Source organism: Chiloscyllium plagiosum, unplaced genomic scaffold (assembly GCF_037043375.1).
Source record: "Chiloscyllium plagiosum isolate Xiang-an unplaced genomic scaffold, Cpla_swu_hap1 HiC_scaffold_1, whole genome shotgun sequence".
NCBI lineage: Eukaryota > Metazoa > Chordata > Chondrichthyes > Orectolobiformes > Hemiscylliidae > Chiloscyllium > Chiloscyllium plagiosum.
In genome coordinates, this window is record NW_028270139.1 from 139627039 (window position 1) to 139646653 (window position 19615).

At 43.1% G+C, this 19615-nt stretch overlaps 1 protein-coding gene across 12 annotated transcripts in view; it reads left to right on the forward strand.

The window, feature by feature from the left end:
• The window catches only part of ctbp1 (C-terminal binding protein 1), a 326682-nt gene that overhangs the window by 295927 nt on the left and 11140 nt on the right, over positions 1-19615 (forward strand). For all 12 annotated transcript variants that reach the window (XM_043707682.2, XM_087991156.1, XM_043707477.2 and 9 more), the window contains 2 exons: positions 9297-9424; positions 16586-16703. In XM_043707682.2, coding sequence (XP_043563617.1) covers positions 9297-9424; positions 16586-16703 — 246 coding nt within the window. The remainder of the gene's footprint in view (positions 1-9296; positions 9425-16585; positions 16704-19615) is intronic.

The window sequence follows — 19615 nt, forward strand, 5'->3', positions numbered from 1 at the left end:
TCTCCTGGCCCCAATGGGCTACATCCTAGAGTTCTGAGGGAGGTGGCTGAGGAAATAGTGGAGGCGTTGGTTGAGATCTTTCAAAAATCACTGGAGTCAGGGGAGAGTCCTGGATGATTGGAAGACCACTGTTGTAACCCCATTGTTCAAGAAAGGATCAAGACAAAAGATGGAAAATTATAGGCCAATTAGCCTAACCTCCGTAGTTGATAAAATTCTAGAATCCATTATTAAGGATGAGGTTTCTAAATTCTTGGAAGAGCAGGGTCGGATTAGAACAAGTCAACATGGATTTAGTAAGGGGAGGTCGTGCCTGACAAACCTGTTAGAATTCTTTGAAGAGGTGACATGTAGGTTAGACCAGGGAAACCCAGTGGATGTGGTCTATCTAGACTTCCAAAAGGCCTTTGATAAGGTGTCACACGGGCGGCTGCTGAGCAAGGTGAGGGGCCATGGTGTTCGAGGTGAGCTACTGGCATGGATTGAGGATTGGCTGTCTGACAGAAGGCAGAGAGTTGGGATAAGAGGTTCTTTTTCGGAATGGCAGCCGGTGATGAGCAGTGTTCCGCAGGGTTCAGTATTGGGGCTGCAGCTGTTCACGTTATAAATTAATGATCTGGATGAAGGGACTGCGGGCATTCTAGCGAAGTTTGCCGATGATACGGAGATAGGTGGATAGGCAGGTAATACTGAGGAGGTGGGGAGGCTGCAGAAGGATCTGGACAGTTTGGGAGAGTGGTCCAGGAAATGGCTGATGAAGTTCAATGTGAGCAAATGCGAAGTCTTGCACTTTGGAAAAAGGAATACAAGCATGGACTACTTTCTAAACTGTGAGAAAATTCATAAAGCCAAAGTACAAAGGGATCTGGGAGTACTAGTCGAGGATTCTCTAAAGGTAAACATGCAGGTTGAGTCCGTGATTAAGAAAGCGAATGCAATGTTGTCATTTATCTCAAGAGGGTTGGAATATAAAAGCAGCGATGTGCTACTGAGACTTTATAAAGCTCTGGTTAGGTCCCATTTGGAGTACTGTGTCCAGTTTTGTGCCCCACTCCTCAGGAGGGACATACTGGCACTGGAGCGTGTCCAGTGGAGATTCACACGGATGATCCCTGGAATGGTAGGTCTAACATATGAGGAACGGCTGAGGATCCTGGGATTGTACTCATTGGAGTTTAGAAGGTTAAGGGGAGATCTAATAGAAACTTACAAGATAATACATGGCTTGGAAAGGGTGGACGCTAAGAAATTGTTTCCATTAGGCGAGGAGACTAGGACCCATGGGCACAGCCTTAGAATTAGAGGGGGTCAATTCCGAACAGAAATGTGGAGGCATTTCTTCGGCCAGAGAGTGGTGGGCCTGTGGAATTCATTGCCGCAGAGTGCAGTGGAGGTTAGGACGCTAAATGTCTTCAAGGAAAGATTGATAAATTCTTGATGTCACAAGGAATTAAGGGCTACGGGGGGAATGCGGGTAAGTGGAGTTGAAATGCCCATCAGCCATGATTAAGATTAGATTAGATTAGATTTTGATTAGATTACATTACAGTGTGGAAACAGGCCCTTCGGCCAAACAAGTCCACACTGACCCACCGAAGCACAACCCACCCATACCCCTACATTTACCCCTTACCAAACACTACGGGCAATTTAGCATGGCCAGTTCACCTGACCTGCACATCTTTGGACTGTGGGAGGAAACCGGAGCACCCAGAGAAAAACCACGCAGACACGGGGAGAACATGCAAACTCCACGCGGTGAGGCAGCAGTGCTAACCACTGTGCCACCGTGCCGCCCACAAATGGCGGAGTGGACTTGATGGGCCGAATGGCCTTACTTCCACTCCTATGTCTTTTGGTCGGGTATATGAATAGGAAGGGTTTGGAGAGATATGGGCCAGGTGCTGATGGGTGGGACTAGATTGGGTTGGGATATCTGATCAGCATGGACAAGTTGAACCGAATGCTCTTTTTCCGTGCTGTACATCTCTGACTTGTGTTGCAGAAATTACCACACCCCTAGCCAAACCCTTCTGCCATTGACCTGACAATGTGAAAAATTATCTAAGTTTGCCCTGTATATATAAAGCAGAACAATTTCAATCCTACCAATACCACCCTATCAGTCCATTCTTCTTCAACAACAAAGTGATCAAAGATGTCATCAAGCAGCACCTTCTCAGCAATAATGTGCTCACTGGTGCCCAGTTTGGGTTCGACCAGGGCCACTCAGCTTCTGACCTCATTGCAGACTTGAACCAAACATGGATAAAGGAGCTGAATTGACAAGGTGAGAGTGACATAAAGGCTGCATTTGACCAAGTGTGGTATCCAGGATCTCAAGCAAACTGGAATCAATGGGTGTTAGCGCGGATGAAATGATCAGTCCGAGCCCAGAGTGCGGTTCAACAATCGGTAATGTTTGTTGATACAGTAACACCGGCGGAGACCAACCGAGGTTCGAATCTCAGCTGTTCTGCTGTTCCCGCGCGCTGCTACACATTATATACCTTTCTTTGTCAGGATGTGAGGATTTTGAGTATGAATGGGATGATTGTTCCCCATCATCGCTGAAGTAGGTGCAAATGGTGGGTTTCCTGCCGTCCCAGGAGAGTTGCAGTGTACACATAATGGGGTGCTAATTGGATTATGTAAACGGGTCCGGGTACTATCTGCTTGTTTCTCTCTGTGAGGGCTGGGGGCTAGCACCCCCCTTTGTTCCCTTGGGGTGCTGGTGTGTATTAGTCTGTTCGTTCTTGTCTGGTGGATGCCTGTCCTTTGTGTCAGGATGGTTCTGTATTGATGAATATGGGTGTGTTTCAGTCAGTCTCTTGATTTGATTAGGAGATGGGTTTCCATATTAATTAGCTCCGGAGTTTCGGTCTATGAGTCATGGTTAGTGTCTGGCCTAGTGTGGATTTGATCTGTCCTCTGGCTCCCATCTCCCGGTCACGTTGGCGGACCGGCAGCTGCTGAGTTCTGTGGGTTTAAGCAGCGGCTGCCGTTTTTAAAACACAAAATGAATTCCTATAGTTTTACCGATGTAAGCATAGTCCCGTGGCAAATGCAGGGCGGCTCTGATGCCCGCTTGCAGGGTATCAGGGCAAACTCTGCACTGGTTGAAGCCATAACTAACACATGGGAACGTGGTGTGGTTGTTGGAGGTTAGTTATCTCAGTGCCAGACAATCTCTGAAGGAGTTCTTCAGGATAGTGTCCTACAGCCAACCATTTTCAGCTGCTTCATCAATGACCTTCCCTTCAAAAATGAGGTAAAAAATTAGGACGATCGCCAATGATTGTACGAGTATCAACACCATTCTCAACTCCTTAGATACTGATGCAGTCAATGTTCAAATGCAACAAGATCTGGACAGTATTCAAGTTTGAGCTGACAAGAATCAAGTAACATTTGTACCACAAATGCCAGTCAATGACCATCTGCAAAAAGAGACAATCTAACCGTTGCCCCTTGACATTCAATGAGATAACTAACCGCCAACAACCACACCACATTCCCATGTGTCAGTTATGACTTCAACCAGTGCAGAGTTTGCCCCTGATACCCATTGATTCCAGTTTGCTTGAGATCCTGGATACCACACTTGGTCAAATGCAGCCTTTATGTTACTCTCACTATAAATATCCTTGGGATTATCATTGACCAGAAATTCAACTGTACTTGCTACATAAAAACAATGGCTACAAGAGCAGGTCAGATTCTAGGAATGCTGCAGCGAGTAACTCGTCTCTTGACTCTACAAAACCTGGTCACCATCTACAAGGCACAAATTAGGAGAGTGATGGAATAGTCCCCACTTGCCTGAATAGATACAGCCCCAACAACACTAAAGTGGGTTGAGACCATCCAGGATAAAGCAGCCCATTTGATTGGCACCACAAGCATTCACACCCTCCACCATCGACACTCAGTAGCAGCAATGTGTACCATCTACCAGATGCACTACAGAAATTCACCAAAGATCCTCAGGCAGCACCATTCAAACTCTCAACCATATCTCGCCAGAAGGACAAGGGCAGCAGATACATGGGAATGCCACCACCTGCAAGTTACCCTCCGAGTCACTCACCATCCTGTCTTGGAAATATATTGCCATTCCATCTGTGCCATTGAATTAAAATCCTGCAGTTCACTATGGGTCATCCTACAGCACATGGACTGTGGCCATTTAAGAAGGTGGTTCACCACCTTCTCAAGAGCAACTACAGAGGGGCAATAAATATTGGCCAGCCAGAAATGTCCATATTCCACAAAATAAACAAAAAAATTGTACTGCCTGATAGGAGAGTGCTGATAAGATATGTGAACTGTGATTGGAAGACACATTGCCCTGGAGAATGAACCCGTTCACCTCCAGACAGGTTGACTCTGGTCAGGGTATTGCCCTGAGAATTGAACCAGTGAAATGTTGGCGCTTATTTTGTTGAGTTGAAACAAAGTGCAGCATGTGTACACACTCTTGCTTTTTGCAAAGAACAACCCCCTGTTTTATTAAAGTGGCTTCTAGCAGATGGAGATGCAGTTGCACCAAGCTAAGCCTGAATTGATTGTCAGTGTAATTCTTTGCATACAAAGGATTATTGAACAAACATTTGTCAAATTGCAGAACTGCATCTAATGTTGATGATTCTTGCAAGTTTTATTGAATTGAATTAGCTTTATTGTCACATATACTCAATGAGTCAGTGAAAAGTTTATCTTCACCATCTTGGGTACAAACGTACCCTAGGTTTGGATTGAATTGAATTTATTGTCACGTGTACCGGGGCACAGTGAAAAGCTTTATCTTGTGAGCAATACAGGCAGATCATATAGTTAAATAGCATAGATAGTAAATAATAGGTAAACAGTGGCAAAAACCAAAACACAGGTACAGGCGAATGTTAAGAGTTTGGGAGTCCATTCAGTATTCCAACAACAGTTGGGTAGAAACTGTTTCAATACCGGCTGGTGCGTGTGTTCAGGCTTTTGTACCTTCTCCCTGATGGTAGAGGTTGTAGAAAAACATTGCCAGGGTGGGATGGATCATTGAGAATGCTGGCCGCCTTTTCTTGACAGTGGCCTGGTAGATGGATTCTGTAGATGGGAGGTTAGCCTTTGTGATTATCTGGGCTGAGTTCGTCACTCTCTGTAACAGTCTCCGATCTTGAATGGTGCAGCTGCCATACCAGGTCGTGATGCAACCAGTCAGAATGCTCTGTATGGCGTACCTATAGAAGTTGGCTAGCGTATTCACCGTCATGCCAAATTTCCTCAGCTGCCTGAGAAAGAAGAGACATTGTTGGGCCCTTGTAACCATTGCGTCTATATGAGTCCAAGAAAGCTTGTTGTGGATGACCATTCCCAGGAGCTTGACACTCTCCACTCATTCCACCTCTGTGCTGTTAATGTGTTGAGTAACATCCAGCCGAAAGTGAATTACGAGTTCTTTGGTTTTGTCGGCATGGAGAGCTAGGTTGTTCTCAATGCACTATTTTTCCAGGTCTTCCACTTCCCGTCTGTAGTCTGTTTCGTTGCCACCTGAGATCTGACCGACTATGGTGGTGTCATCAGTGAGCTTGTAAATGGCATTAGTCTAATATTTGATTATGCAGTCATGGGTAAACAGCGAGTACAGTCAGGGGCTGAGTACACACTGCTGGGGGGCTCCAGTGTTGAGTGTTAGTGAGGATGAAATATTGTCCCCAGTCTTCACTGATTGAGGCCTGTGGGTCAGGAAACTGAGGATCCAGTTGCAGAGAGTGGGGCTTAGTCCGAGATCATTAAGTTGAGTAATCAGTCTTGAGGGGATAATAGTGTTGAAGGCTGAACTGTAGTCAATGAGGAGATTTCTTATTTGGCTGTTCTTGGTGTCAAGATACTCCAGAGAGAAGTGAAGGACAAGTGATCTGGCTTCTGACATGGATCTATTGGTCCGATAGGCAAATTGGAGTGCGTCAAGAGAAGTTGGGAGGCTGGAGTTGATTAATGTCATGACCAGTGTTTCAAAGCACTTCATGACCACCGAGGTTAGGGCCACTGAACGGTAGTCATTGAGACATGCTGCATGGCACAGGGATGATATTGGCCCTCTTGAACCAGGCAGGGATAGTGGCCTGCTGCAGGGAGGGGTACAGCTTCTTCAGTTACAAGATCTTAAAAAGTAGAGAAATAAAATGTCCAGCATCGCAGAAGAGCGGTCTTCCAACCCATACCAAGCTGGCAGCTGGCCTCAGTCTGCACCAGGCCCTGGTTCCAGACCATGCCAGGCTTCTCCTTGCGGACCATGAATTTGGGTGATTATTTCAGACCAGCACATGGGTTGAGGATACCATGGTGGGGGGCTGCCCCACCACAACAGGAGGCCGCCATGCCAGGCTGGGAAACTGCCATGCCACACTGGGAGGGTGTCACACTAGGCCGGGTGATTGCCATAGGAGGCCACTAGCCAGGCCTGGAGTAATCCGCTGGGAGAGAAGAAAGTGAAATTACGATGCTGTAAGGCAGGATTTGAGGAGCATACGTTGGGAGCATAGGCTGTCAGGGAAGGATGTGGTGGAAATGTGGAACTTTTTCAAAGAGCAGATACGACGTGTCCATGATATGTATGTACCTATCAGGCAGGAAAGAAATGGTCGTGTGAGGGAGCCTTGGTTGACGAGAGAGGTTGAATGTCTGGTAAAGAGGAAGAAGGAGGCTTACATAAGGTTGAGGAAACAGGATTCAGACAGAGCAGTGGAGGGATACAGGATAGCCAGAAGGGACCTGAAGAAAGGGATTAGGAGAGCTAAGAGAGGGCATGAAAAATCGTTGGCGGATAGGATCAAGGATAACCCCAAGGCATTTTATGCGTATGTGAGAAACCAGAGAATGACGAGAACGAGGGTAGGTCTGATCAAGGACAGTAGTGGGAGACTGTGTATTGAGTCGGAAGAGATAGGAGAGGTCTTGAACAAGTACTTCTCTTCAGTATTTACGAACGAGAGGGACCGTATTGTAGAAGAGGAGAGTGTGAAATGGACTGGTAAGCTAGAAGAGATACCTGTTAGAAAGGAAGATGTGTTGGACATTTTGAACAACTTGAGGATAGACAAGTCCCCCGGGCCTGACGGGATATATCTTAGGATTATGTGGGAAGCAAGAGAGGAAATTGCAGTACCGTTGGCAATGATCTTCTCGTCTTCACTGGCAAAGGGGGTGGTACCAGGGGACTGGAGAGTAGCGAATGTTGTGCCCCTGTTCAAAAAAGGGAATAGGGATAACCCCGGGAATTACAGGCCTGTTAGTCTTACTTCTGTGGTAGGCAAAGTAATGGAAAGGGTACTGAGGGATAGGATTTATGAGTATCTGGAAAGACACTGCTTGATTAGGGACAGCCAGCACGGATTTGTGAAGGGTAGGTCTTGCCTTACAAGTCTTATTGAATTCTTCGAGGAGGTGACCAAGCATGTGGATGAGGGAAGAGCAGTGGATGTAGTGTACATGGATTTCAGTAAGGCATTTGATAAGGTTCCCCACGGTAGGCTTATGCGGAAAGTCAGGAGGCATGGGATAGAGGGAAATTTGGCCAATTGGATAGAAAACCGGCTAACCGGTCGAAGGCAGAGAGTGGTGGTAGATGGTAAATACTCAGCCTGGAGCCCAGTTACAAGTGGAGTTCCGCAGGGATCAGTTCTGGGTCCTCTGCTGTTTGTAATTTTTATTAATGACTTAGATGAGGGAGTCGAAGGGTGGGTCAGTAAATTTGCAGATGATACAAAGATAGGTGGAGTTGTGGACAGTGAGGAGGGCTGTTGTCGGCTGCAGAGGGACTTAGATATGATGCAGAGCTGGGCTGAGGAGTGGCAGATGGAGTTCAACCCTGCCAAGTGTGAGGTTGTCCATTTTGGAAGAACAAATAAGAATGCGGAATACAGGGTTAATGGTAGGGTTCTTAGCCAGGTGGAGGAACAGAGGGATCTTGGGGTCTATGTACATAGATCTTTGAAGGTTGCCACTCAGGTGGATAGAGTTTGTAAGAAGGCCTATGGAGTATTATCGTTCATTAGCAGAGGGATTGAATTCAAGAGTCGTGAAGTGATGTTGCAGCTGTACAGGACTTTGGTTAGGCCACAGTTGGAGTACTGTGTGCAGTTCTGGTCGCCTCACTATAGGAAAGATGTGGAAGCTTTGGAGAGGGTGCAGAGAAGATTTACCAGGATGTTGCCTGGAATGGAGAGGAAGTCGTACGAGGATAGGTTGAGAGTTCTCGGCCTTTTCTCGTTGGAACGGCGAAGGATGAGGGGTGACTTGATAGAGGTTTATAAGATGATCAGAGGAATAGATAGAGTAGACAGTCAGAAACTTTTTCCCCAGGTACAACAGAGTGTTACAAGGGGACATAAATTTAAGGTGAAGGGTGGAAGGTATAGGGGAGATGTCAGGGGTGGGTTCTTTACCCAGAGAGTGGTGGGGGCATGGAATGCACTGCCCGTGGGAGTGGTGGAGTCGGAATCATTGGCGACCTTTAAGCGGCATTTGGATAGGTACATGGATGGGTACTTAATCTAGGTTAGAAGTTCGGCACAACATCGTGGGCCGAAGGGCCTGTTCTGTGCTGTATTGTTCTATGTTCTATGTTCTAAATTGATTATGTTGCGATCTTAAATTTGCTGGTCAGCTATCAGGCAAAACAGAGTGACCCTCAAAGGTGAATGAGAACTTCTTTGTGAGGATTGGGTTTGCTCTATGTGATTCACCTGCTTCTCCGTGAATCTTTGATTACAGTTGTAGACTTGTCCTCCTTGCCTGAACTACTTCCTGTCCTGCCCACTTCTGGCAGCTGACCGAGGGCACGTTGATGAAGGCCCAGTGTTTGAAATAAACACAAGCCTCAAACTTAAGCTTGCTAGTGTGATTTTCTCTTCTCTCTTACCCAGCTGTCCAAAATCCACAGGATTCAAAGATCCCAAGAAAAACTTTTTAAAAAAACTTCACATGTACATTGTGGGTGAGGAACTGTAATTGCTGAAAGATGGTCTTTGGCTGTTTTGCCGTATTATTAATATAGATTGGTTTTCAAATTTGAGGCTCATTGTATTGATTCAAGCATAAATGTTACATCAATACACATGTTCTGTTCATATATCAGTAGCAGAAAAGGTGGTGTTATTGATCTGAAGTTATAATTATTAGTTATTTACAAAAGTGAGTGCAGTTAGAATTTTGCATCTTAACTGACTGTGAAAGTATTTCATTGTTTTATTTGGTCAGATGGAATAGATATTAATTTTGAAAATATGTGCATGTGTCTACAGTTTTAGTCAAGGTCCTTTAAAAGATGCTCCAAACTTAATCTGCACGCCACACGCTGCTTGGTACAGTGAGCAAGCTTCAATTGAGATGAGAGAAGAGGCAGCCCAGGAAATCCGGAGAGCTATAACAGGTAAGCTGTTGTAAACTGTGTCCAACTCTGATTTTGATTTTATACAACAGTAAAAGCTGGGCAAGTGGTAAATCAGAAGCCCGTTTTATATCTTGCATTTACTTGTGGAAATTTAATATCAGGAACGATTCGCTATCACTTATGTACCTGACCATGACAAGTCAAAACTGAACCCAAAGAGTCTTTCCCTCCCATAAAAGCAGTCTGAAAGCTGAGGAGTCTTTCGACTATTAATACTTTAATTTGCGTGTGAATATCCCATATATGGTTTAAAACAGTTTTAAAAACTGTGCGTTATCACCCTCAGTGGAGTTAGAAATGAAATTTTCAGGTTGTGAGCTCAGGGATAGCAGTTGTTATTGTGAAGCCCCAACTGTAAATCCTCATGGTTCTTATTAATGGTCAGCATCACCCACCTGACCAATTGAGATCCTGTTCCTTCTGCACAGCAACCAGTGAAAAAGTAGGTGCTTTTTGTTTAAAGGCCCTGCAGTTTAAACACAGTTTAGGATCAAATTACTGAAGTTGGTGGAATTTGTACTACAAATAAAACTTATTGGAGATCACAATAGGTCAGACAGCATCCATAGAGAAAAAGCAAGCTAGCATTTCGAATCTAGATGACTGTTCATCAGACCTGAAGTGAAGCTCCGTTGAAGAATCATCTAGACTCAACGTTAGCTTGCTTTCTCTCCCACTGGGATGCTGCCTGACCCACTGTGATCCCCAGTATTTTTTGTTTTCACTGCAGTTTGAACATAAAGGTGTACAGCATGGAAATAGACCCTTTGGTCCAACTCGTTCAAGCTGACCAAGATATTCTAAACAAATCTCATCCCATTTGCCAGCACTTGGCCCATGTCCCCCAAACCCTTCCTATTCATATACCCATCCAAATGCCCTTTAAATGCTGAAATTATACCAGCCTCCATCACTTCCTCTGGCAGCTCATTCCATACATGTACCACCCTCTTTATGAAAAAGTTGCCCCTCTTTTATATCCTTTCCCCTCTCGCCCTAAACCTATGCCCTCTAGTTCTGGGCTCACCCACGCCAAGGCGGGTCTATTTATCCTATCCATGCCCCTTATGATTTTATAAACCTCTATAAGGTCACCCCTCAGCCTCCAGTGTTCCAGGGAAAACAGCCCCAGCCTAATCAGCGTCTCCCATAGCTCAAATCCTTCAACCCTGGCAACATCCTTGTAAATCTTTCTGAACCTTTTCAAGTTTCACAACATCTTTCAAATAGGAAGGAGACCAGAATTGCACACAGTATTCCAAAATAGCCTAACCAATGTCCTGTACAGACTCAACATGACCTTCCAGCTTCTATACTCAATACTCGGACCAATAAAGGAAAGCATACCAAATGTCATCTTCACTATCCTATCTATCTGCAACTCTACTTTCAAAGAGCTATGAACCTACACTCCAAGGTCTCTTTGTTCAGCAACACTCACTAGAACCTTACCATTTAGTGTATATGTCCTGCTCTGATTTGCTTTGCCAAAATGCAGCTCCTCACATTTATCTAAATTAAACTCCATCTGCCACTTCTCAGCCCATTGGCCCGTCTGATCAAGATCCCACTGTAATCTAAGGTAACCTCCTTCGCTGTCCACTACACCTCCAATTTTGGTGTCATCTGCAAACTTACTACTGCTTCCTCTGCCAGTTTCTCTTCAAACCCAGCTCTGTCACACCTACTACCTGGCTAGCACTGCTGATATCTCCTCATCCTATTTGTGTAGCGTTTAAAGCCCCTCTACCCCTCACTTAGAGGATTTATCCCACCCAAAGTTCATACTTGCCAACTCTGCTCTCACAATGGTTCTCCCCATTTGCTTTCTCAGATGCTCATATTCATGACACTCCTCATAATGTCTCCTAGTCCCTGACTGCTCAGTGTTTATGAACACTGTCCATGTTTTCTGTTTTCTTAAAGCCTCAAAATGGGCTCACATTGGGAAAGTATTTTTGAGAATTTGTTTGAAAACATAAGTGGCTTCCAATAAACTGAATACTGCTTTGAAGCACCTATTCATTGAGCTTTATCCACCTGCTACATTTTACCCTTTTCAAACATTTATTCACTTCACTTTTGAAAATACATCAACAATTGTCCCTTATTCTAACAAACATCTGCCGAGGAAAAAAGTGCAATCTCTTCCTTTCAAAAATAATCTTAAATTTATTCCTGTGGGTTTACTAATTCATTAACCTGTGAAATGAGTAATTCTTGATTTACCTTTATCAACAGTCCTGATCTACTGACCATCACATCTTTCAGCTCTATTGCAAAGAGTGACTGATTTTAGTCTTTTCTCAATGTAAAAGACTCTTGTTTATTGTCTGGCTAAAGGTAATTGCTCTTGTATTTGCCCAAATATCCTGTTCAAAGTTGAAAGGGATCTGAAGAGGAACAGAGTACTCTTATTGCTTACAGAACTTGCATTATACTTTTGACAACTAAACTTGTGCTACTACTTGTATTTGCATCTGTTTGTTCCTTTCTCACTTTACCATTATCTGCCCTTCTAAAATGGATGAATCACTTAACTGCATTTGTTTTTGTGTGACATCTCTCACCCCAATGTGCTAACCAATCTGTCCTCATGATGTTGCTGATAGTCCTCTTCACCATGCTTCCTATATTTGTGTTCTCTGAAAATTCTGCCACCGATATCGAAGCTTGTCTTCATCATTGTTATCTTCCTTGCCCCATTGTGCTCGTAATTACAACATTGCCAGTTGATCAATCTTCTCTATCTCTTCCTGTCACCGATCCCAGTACTTTGAATTGTCTTGCCGCTGTGTCTTCCAGTGGCCTTAGGCCTTTTTCTGCTTTTTAAGGGCAGTCTTGTCTCCAATACTTGACTCGCCACATTTACTCTCCATCTCTCTGCAGTAAGTGATCATATCATTTCAATCCCTTGTCAGCTACATCTTCGATGTACAGTCACTACTTACATCTTGATGTTCTGGTTCCTGATCTTGTCCTTTCCTGTTGCTCTCCACACCCACCTCAACTCCCCTCAGTTTTTGTTACTCTAATCTTGATGTTACCCATATTTCTGCAGCTCCTCAAAGCCCTTTTGATAACTATTTATCCTTTCAGTTTCAGTAATATCTTACGTAACACTCCACTGCAGTTCCAAATACTCCAGCCAGAGCTAATCCATTGCTTTATTTCCATTTCTATACTTCCATCTTTTGTCATTATAGAGCCCAGATACTTTAAACAACTCAGCAGATTAGGTAAAGGAGAGCCAGTGATGTCATAGAGTCATAGAGATGTACAGCATGGAAACAGACCCTTTGGTCCAACCCATCCATGCCGACCAGATATCCCAACCCAATCTAGTCCCATCTGTCAGCACCCGGCCCATATCCCTCCAAACCCTTCCTATTCATATACCCATCCAAATAACTCTTAAATGTTGCAATTGTACCAGCCTCCACCACATCCTCTGGCAGCTCATTCCATACACGTACCATCCTCTGCATGAAAAAGTTGCCCCTTAGGTCTCTTTTATATCTTTCCCCTCTCACCTTAAGCCTATGCCCTCTAGTTCTGGACTCCCAGACCCCAGGGAAAAGACTGTCTATTTATCCTATCTATGCCCCTCATAAATTTGTAAACCTCGATAAGGTCACCACTCAGCCTCCGACGCTCCAGGGAAAACAGCCCCAGCCTGTTCAACCTCTACCTGTAGCTCAAATCCTCCAACCCTGACAACATCCTTGTAAATCTTTTCTGAACCCTTTCAAGTTTCACAACATCTTTCCAATAGGAAGGAAACCAGAATTGCACACAATATTCCAATAGTGATCTAACCAATGTCCTGTACAGCTGCAGCATGACCTCCCAACTCCTGTGCTCAATACTCTGACCACTAAAGGAAAGCATACCCAAATGCCTTCTTCACTATCCTATCTACCTGCGACTCCACTTTCAAGGAGCTATGAACCTGCACTCCAAGGTCTCTTTATTCAGCAACACTCCAAGGATGTTACCATTTGCTTTCCCAAAATGTAGCCCCTTACATTTATCTAAATTAAGCTCCATCTGCCACTTCTCACCTTATTGGCCCATCTGATCAAGATCCTGTTGTAAGGGAATTGAGGGTTATTGGTGAAAGACCGTAAAGTGGAGTTAAAGATGATCAGATCAGACCTGATCTCTTTGAACGGTCAAGCAGACTCAGTGGGCTAATGGCTTACTTCTGCTCCAATGTCTCTGGTCTTTGGTCTTATTAGAACATGCGGGAAAGTCAGATAGAATAAGAAAGTCTGTGCTGATCCTTCATATCAGCCAATTTTGACTTTGCCACTCTTGAATGTTATTTCTTATTCTTGCTTGTACATTTCTAATAACAATCATAGGTAATTCTCAGGGACTTCATAAATTCCAGTACATCTCCAGACTTTTGTATACTAAATTTTCGCTAGATTTGTTGAGTACAGATTTGTGGTGCATTGGCTTTCCTAATATTTCATCACTCAGGATAAAAATGTGATCAGTGGTCATCATCTGGGCATGTATCTGAATGATCTTTACGGATTTCCACTATGTTTTTAGTTTCTGATTTCTTTTTAACACTCTCCCATATCGTGATGGTATGTAGTAGGAATTTAATTTATTAGGAGTCTTTGCGATCTTAAATGTCTTCCTTTTGTTAGAATATTGGTACCACATGCTTTGTCTTCACACCCTTGGCATTTTTTTTTAATCTCTCATCATAACACAAGACGAGAAGCTCATTTTCAGGATCTGGATCCCATAAATACTTAGCAAGACCTAGTATCTCATCCAACCCCACAGTTTTACTGAATTTCATTCCTTTTTACTGTTCTGATCTTTTCCAGATTTAGGTTAGTTATCATTCCTGAATTTAAAGCTACTCTTCTGCCTTTGTTCTCTGACTTGCTTTATTCATAAGCCAGTTGAAATGTTGTCTTCATCTCTCTTTTGAGGTGAACATACATATTGTGTAGGCTGTGTTGAAAACCTTATTTCTGCATACACAACCTCTGCATCCCATTGTGTATTTTTTGTCACACTTTTGTGCCAGTTGTTTTTTTCCATTTTCAATTAGATTTGCTTGGATTTGGAATGGCTCAGTAAAGACACAGTGGGCCAAATGGCTTCCTTCTCTGCCATAAAAATTTGATTCTGAGTTTACACTGACTTTTGGCCTCAGGCACAGTATAATTGAATCCTCCTGTAAATTAATTTTGGAATTCCAAGCTCCTTACTGTGCTCTACAAATGATGTTTTCTTACGAAACTAACTCTGCTTCTTAAATTGCAGAAGTATAGTTACTTAGCTATAGAGTAATATTAAATAAAACTTGAAATTAAGGTAATATTTTATAACTTACTGAGGGCTATGTCATATATGTCTGATGTCATCATACCCCAGCTGCTAATTCTGTCATGCTTGAATTTCACACTTGATTTTGATTCCCTGTATAAAAATCGAAGGGTTATTGAATATCCAGTGTTTTGGACAGTGATGAATTAGAACTGAGCCCTCAGTTCCCTTCTCTAACTGTGTATAATCAGTATTTGTGTGTAGTCATTTTTAAAAAATCTCAAACTAGCAGCAAACTTTTGTAGGTTTAAATAAAGTGGAATATTCATGCACGCATCGACTCTTAAACACTGAGTCCATCACTCAGCAATCCTACATGTGCTCAAAACAAGTACAGTTAGAGGGTATTTCCAAAACCGAATAATACATTTGTACAACTTGTAAACAAAAGATCAAGACATATGAAAGAGCAGTTGTGGACCTGTTGAAGAAAGCATTTTCAATTTGGGTCAGTCTGGGTGGTTTCATATAAAGAGTCCTATGTCAGAATAATTGCTGAAAAAACTAAGCAGGCCTGGCAGCATCTGTGGAGGGAAAGTAGAGTTAATGTTTTGGGTTTAAATCCAATTTCTATGCAGATGATTTTGGAATAAGAACCAGGCTAGGAGATTTTTAAGATACAGCACGTTGAAAAAGGTGTGTGTCTAATGCCTTTTTCTGCTGCTGATGTCCTGCATCTGTGGTTCTACATAGACTAACCAATTTCTATTTAGCTCTTGAAATAAAAGAATTTGTGATCTGAATCCATATTTTGTCATGTCAACTGCTATTACCCACTTAAAATGGTTGAAGTCTGGAACCATTGCTATCTGAGTACGGCTTTTTGTACCTGCTTGTGATTTACTGCAGTTTTCTGCATTGGTTTCTGCAGTTCTGTTTTGCTAAGAATCAATCTTGGAAATTGTGTGTCTGGGAATCTAATTTTGAGCTTCAGGTAAATTGCAGTTTCATCTTGCCTTGACCATTCATGGAGCTGGACCCCACCAATAGTTTTTAATCAAAACTTTTTACAAAAACAAAGAAGTAACAGGAGTTGACCACTGAGCCCCTCGAGCATACTCTGCCAGTTCATGGCTGATCTGAACTTTACAAAAGCATGAAGAAGAAATTGCAGAAGTCACTTGTGTTTGAGTCCATTTTCAAATAAAAAGCTCCTTTAGAAAATCGTAAATTGAATGCAGTCCATATTTAAAGCTATGAATAAGTCAGCTCTTCACTTGGTAGGGAGGAGCAGTGCTCTGAATGAATAGCAGTATTTTTATATTCTCAATTGCAAAGTCAAAAGTATACATATATTCATAATTCTGTCTTGTCGTCATTTTATCCTGGCTTCCCTCCAATACTTTGTCAATAATTTTATTCATGTCTCTTCTGTAGCTCTTTTTCACACACCTATTGGAAAACCTAGCCTTGCTCAGATGAAACTTGTCCAGTCCATACAGGCTGCTTCATCCAGAACTGAATCTAATGCCCCAGGAATCTGAACTATTGTATTTCAATTATGGTGCTCCTCTTATTGGTAGAACAAATAATGCGTGACATCAGGAGTACTTGTAGCCATCATCCCATAGGTTTATATCAAAGTGCAAAGAGAACAAAGGAAACCTACACATTTGAAAGTTGTGTGAACCATCTTATGAAAGCAGATGCCAAACGTGAGAGGGTTGCTTACTTTTACTAATTGGCGAATTCTTATACTTGGTTTCTTTTATTTGAAATGTTTATTTGGTTGTGCAATGGCATGAATCAGTTCCTTAAACACGCCTTCTGCATTTCCTTTAGGTCGCATCCCAGACAGCCTGAAAAATTGTATTAATAAAGATTATCTGACTGCAGCTACTCACTGGGCTGGAATGGACCCTACAGTAGTTCACCCAGAGCTAAATGGTGCTGCCTATAGGTAAGTACCGTAGGGAAGCCAAGGTCTTAGTTGATGAAGGTGACATTTACCTGTAACTGTTAGTGCAGGGGCTGTAATGCTGAGTTCAAATCCAGCCATGGCAAGCTGTGAAATTGAATTCAGTGACTGATTTGGTGCGTGGGCCAGTGTTTATAAAGTTGCCAGAAGTACATAAACCCAGACTGCTTGAGATTCCACTCATTATAAAGTAAACAACAACAAGGGGAAGATCTGGGAACAGGGACTCTATAGATCAGGGATTCTTCATTCCCTGCCTCTGATGTGGCCTCCCTTAAGTAAGATGAGGCCAACTGGGTTTCACATTGAAGACACTTTACACAACAGCTTTTGGATAAAACAATGCCTGCAATATTAAATCAAGACTTGTTACTTTTTTTATTTATTGAGAAATTTACACTAAAGACCAAGACTAGTTATAAAAATAGCACTGAGACTAAAAGGAACATAAAATCAATAATACCTCATATGTATAGATCTTAACATCAAAATTGACCATAATGTATTACTAATGCTGTTCTTTAACTGTACCTCCCATATGCAGCAGTTCATTAAACTGTTTTTAGCTGAATTATATTCTTATTGTTTGGGTGACAATCATAGTTTGTTCTTAGATTATCTAAAACGGTCTGCAGTCTGTATGGGGAATGGTTTTCCCCCCAATAATATTAGGAAGGGAATTTATGATTCAGGAACATTTGTCAGGTTGAAATCATCATGAAGGGAAACCAGATGTTGATTGTTGCTTTTGGTGTTGAGATCGCAGGGACTGCCATTGTAATGTTAATGAATTACTGCTGAAGTAGCTTTTGTGAGCTGCTGCTATTTTGTCCCATACAGCAACAATACAGTACAGGTACACAACCCTTTATCCGAAATCCAAAGGTTTTCTTGTTAAGTTTTTTTCTCACTCTCAAGGTTGTTTGGCGTGCAAATGGTTAACACAACTCCACACCCACTCGATGCATGTTACTCAGATGTGACGTGGAGGGCCGTGAGCCATCACTGGCAGCCCTCAATTCTGAGGAGAAAGTGAGGACTGCAGATGCTGGAGATCAGACGAGAGTGTGATGCTGGAAAAGCGCAGCAGGTCAGGCAGCATCCAAGGAGCAGGAGAATCAACGTTTTGGGCATAAGCCCTTCATCAGGAATGACCTTGACGAAAGGCTTATGCCCAAAACGTCGATTCTCCTGCTCCTCTGATGCTGTCTGCCCCACAGGCTTCAATTCTGTCTCGGGGCCTGGAGTACTCACAGCGAGTCTGCTGTTACGGTAAGGTTTTTTAAAATGTCACCGTTAAACTGTCACTTATTTAAAATTTGACAAATTCCAAATTCTGAAAATCAGCTGGTCCTGAGCATTTTGGATAAAGGATTGTGTACCTGTACCAAGGTTTAGACATTGGCAGGGGCACCAATCAGGGGAATTGCTGGTCTTGAGCTTCTTGCGTGGTAGATATTCACTTATGCTTTGTAGGTGGCAGTGAAGCTTTGAGAGGTCAGAAGTGAGTTCCATAGAATCCTGACCATTTCGAAGCAGGCCATTCAGCCCGACAAGTCTGCACCAAACCTTCGAAGAACAATCCTTCCAGACCCATCCCCCTACCTTACCTCTGTAAGCCTGCGTATCCCATGGCTAATACAACTAACTTACACATCCTGAAACACTACAGGCAATTTAACATGACTAATCCACCTAATCTGCACATCTTTGGATTGTGGTAGGGAACCAGAGCACCTAGCAGAAACTCAAATAGATGCTGAGAGAACATGCAAACTACACACAGACAGCTGTCCGTGAGTGGAATCAAACCTGGGTCCCTGGTGCTGTGAAGCAGCAGTGCTCTAAACACTGAGCCACCATGGCACCTCTAGCTATTTATCCTAGAACAGCCAACCTCCATCCTGTTGATGCAGCATCAGTGTTGGTATGGCTTATTTAGCCTCTTGGTAGAGTCAGTCCTCAGGATGCCACTATCAAGATTGTGCACAGCCATGAGGTGTTGTAATGGACAGCACCTTCACAGCAGGCTGAGTAGAGTTGGGATTGTGAAGGCTTGGAGAGTGGGTGCTGAAGCCAGGAGGATGGTTTTATTCCAGGGTGATTTCTTAGCATGGGCAAGGGGCAGCTGACAGACTGATTAAGAAGGTAGCCCACCCCAATCCTACCTGTTGTAGTAAACTTCCAGAGGCTTATTGTTCAGAGGCAGATTTGCCTTTTGGGAGGAGTGTTGACCTCTACCTGACCTATTGCTGGTTAAGTGGCAGCAGGTAGATGGTGCTCTAGCCCCTGCTCTCCGTCACCATTTTTCATGAGTACAAACACAGAAACATACTCTCACTATTTCATCATTCATTCACTCACTCTTGTGTGCATGCACACACTGTGTGTAATTATCAGCAAACGTATAATAGAGTTAATACTATTGATTAATGTAGCAGCTGAAATAGTTGGCACAAGCACTGAGAATGCTGGAGAAATTCAACCGATCTAGCAGCATCTGTGGAGGGATAACCAGAGTTAACATTTTAGAGTTCAGTATGACTCTTCAGATTACTCCAGTATTCTGTGTTTGCTTCAGATTTCCAGTTTCTGTGATATTTTGACTTAATGGCAGAGTCCTAACTGGTCATAGGTAAATAGACAGTGATGTTAGTTATGTAATTAATGGCTCCATTCCTCACTTTACTATTGATTGTAAGGAGCTGATCTCGTGATAGAAAATGTGACAATTTCTTTATAAGTAGGCCACTCTGGAGAATTCTACATTTTTATCAAAGCAGCATTGGAACACTTGTCAAAGGGAATGGCTAGCTCTGGCATTTAGGTTTTCAGCACTATAACCAGACTGTTGTCAGGGCTGATAGCCTTCCCTGTGTCTAGTTTATCCAGCC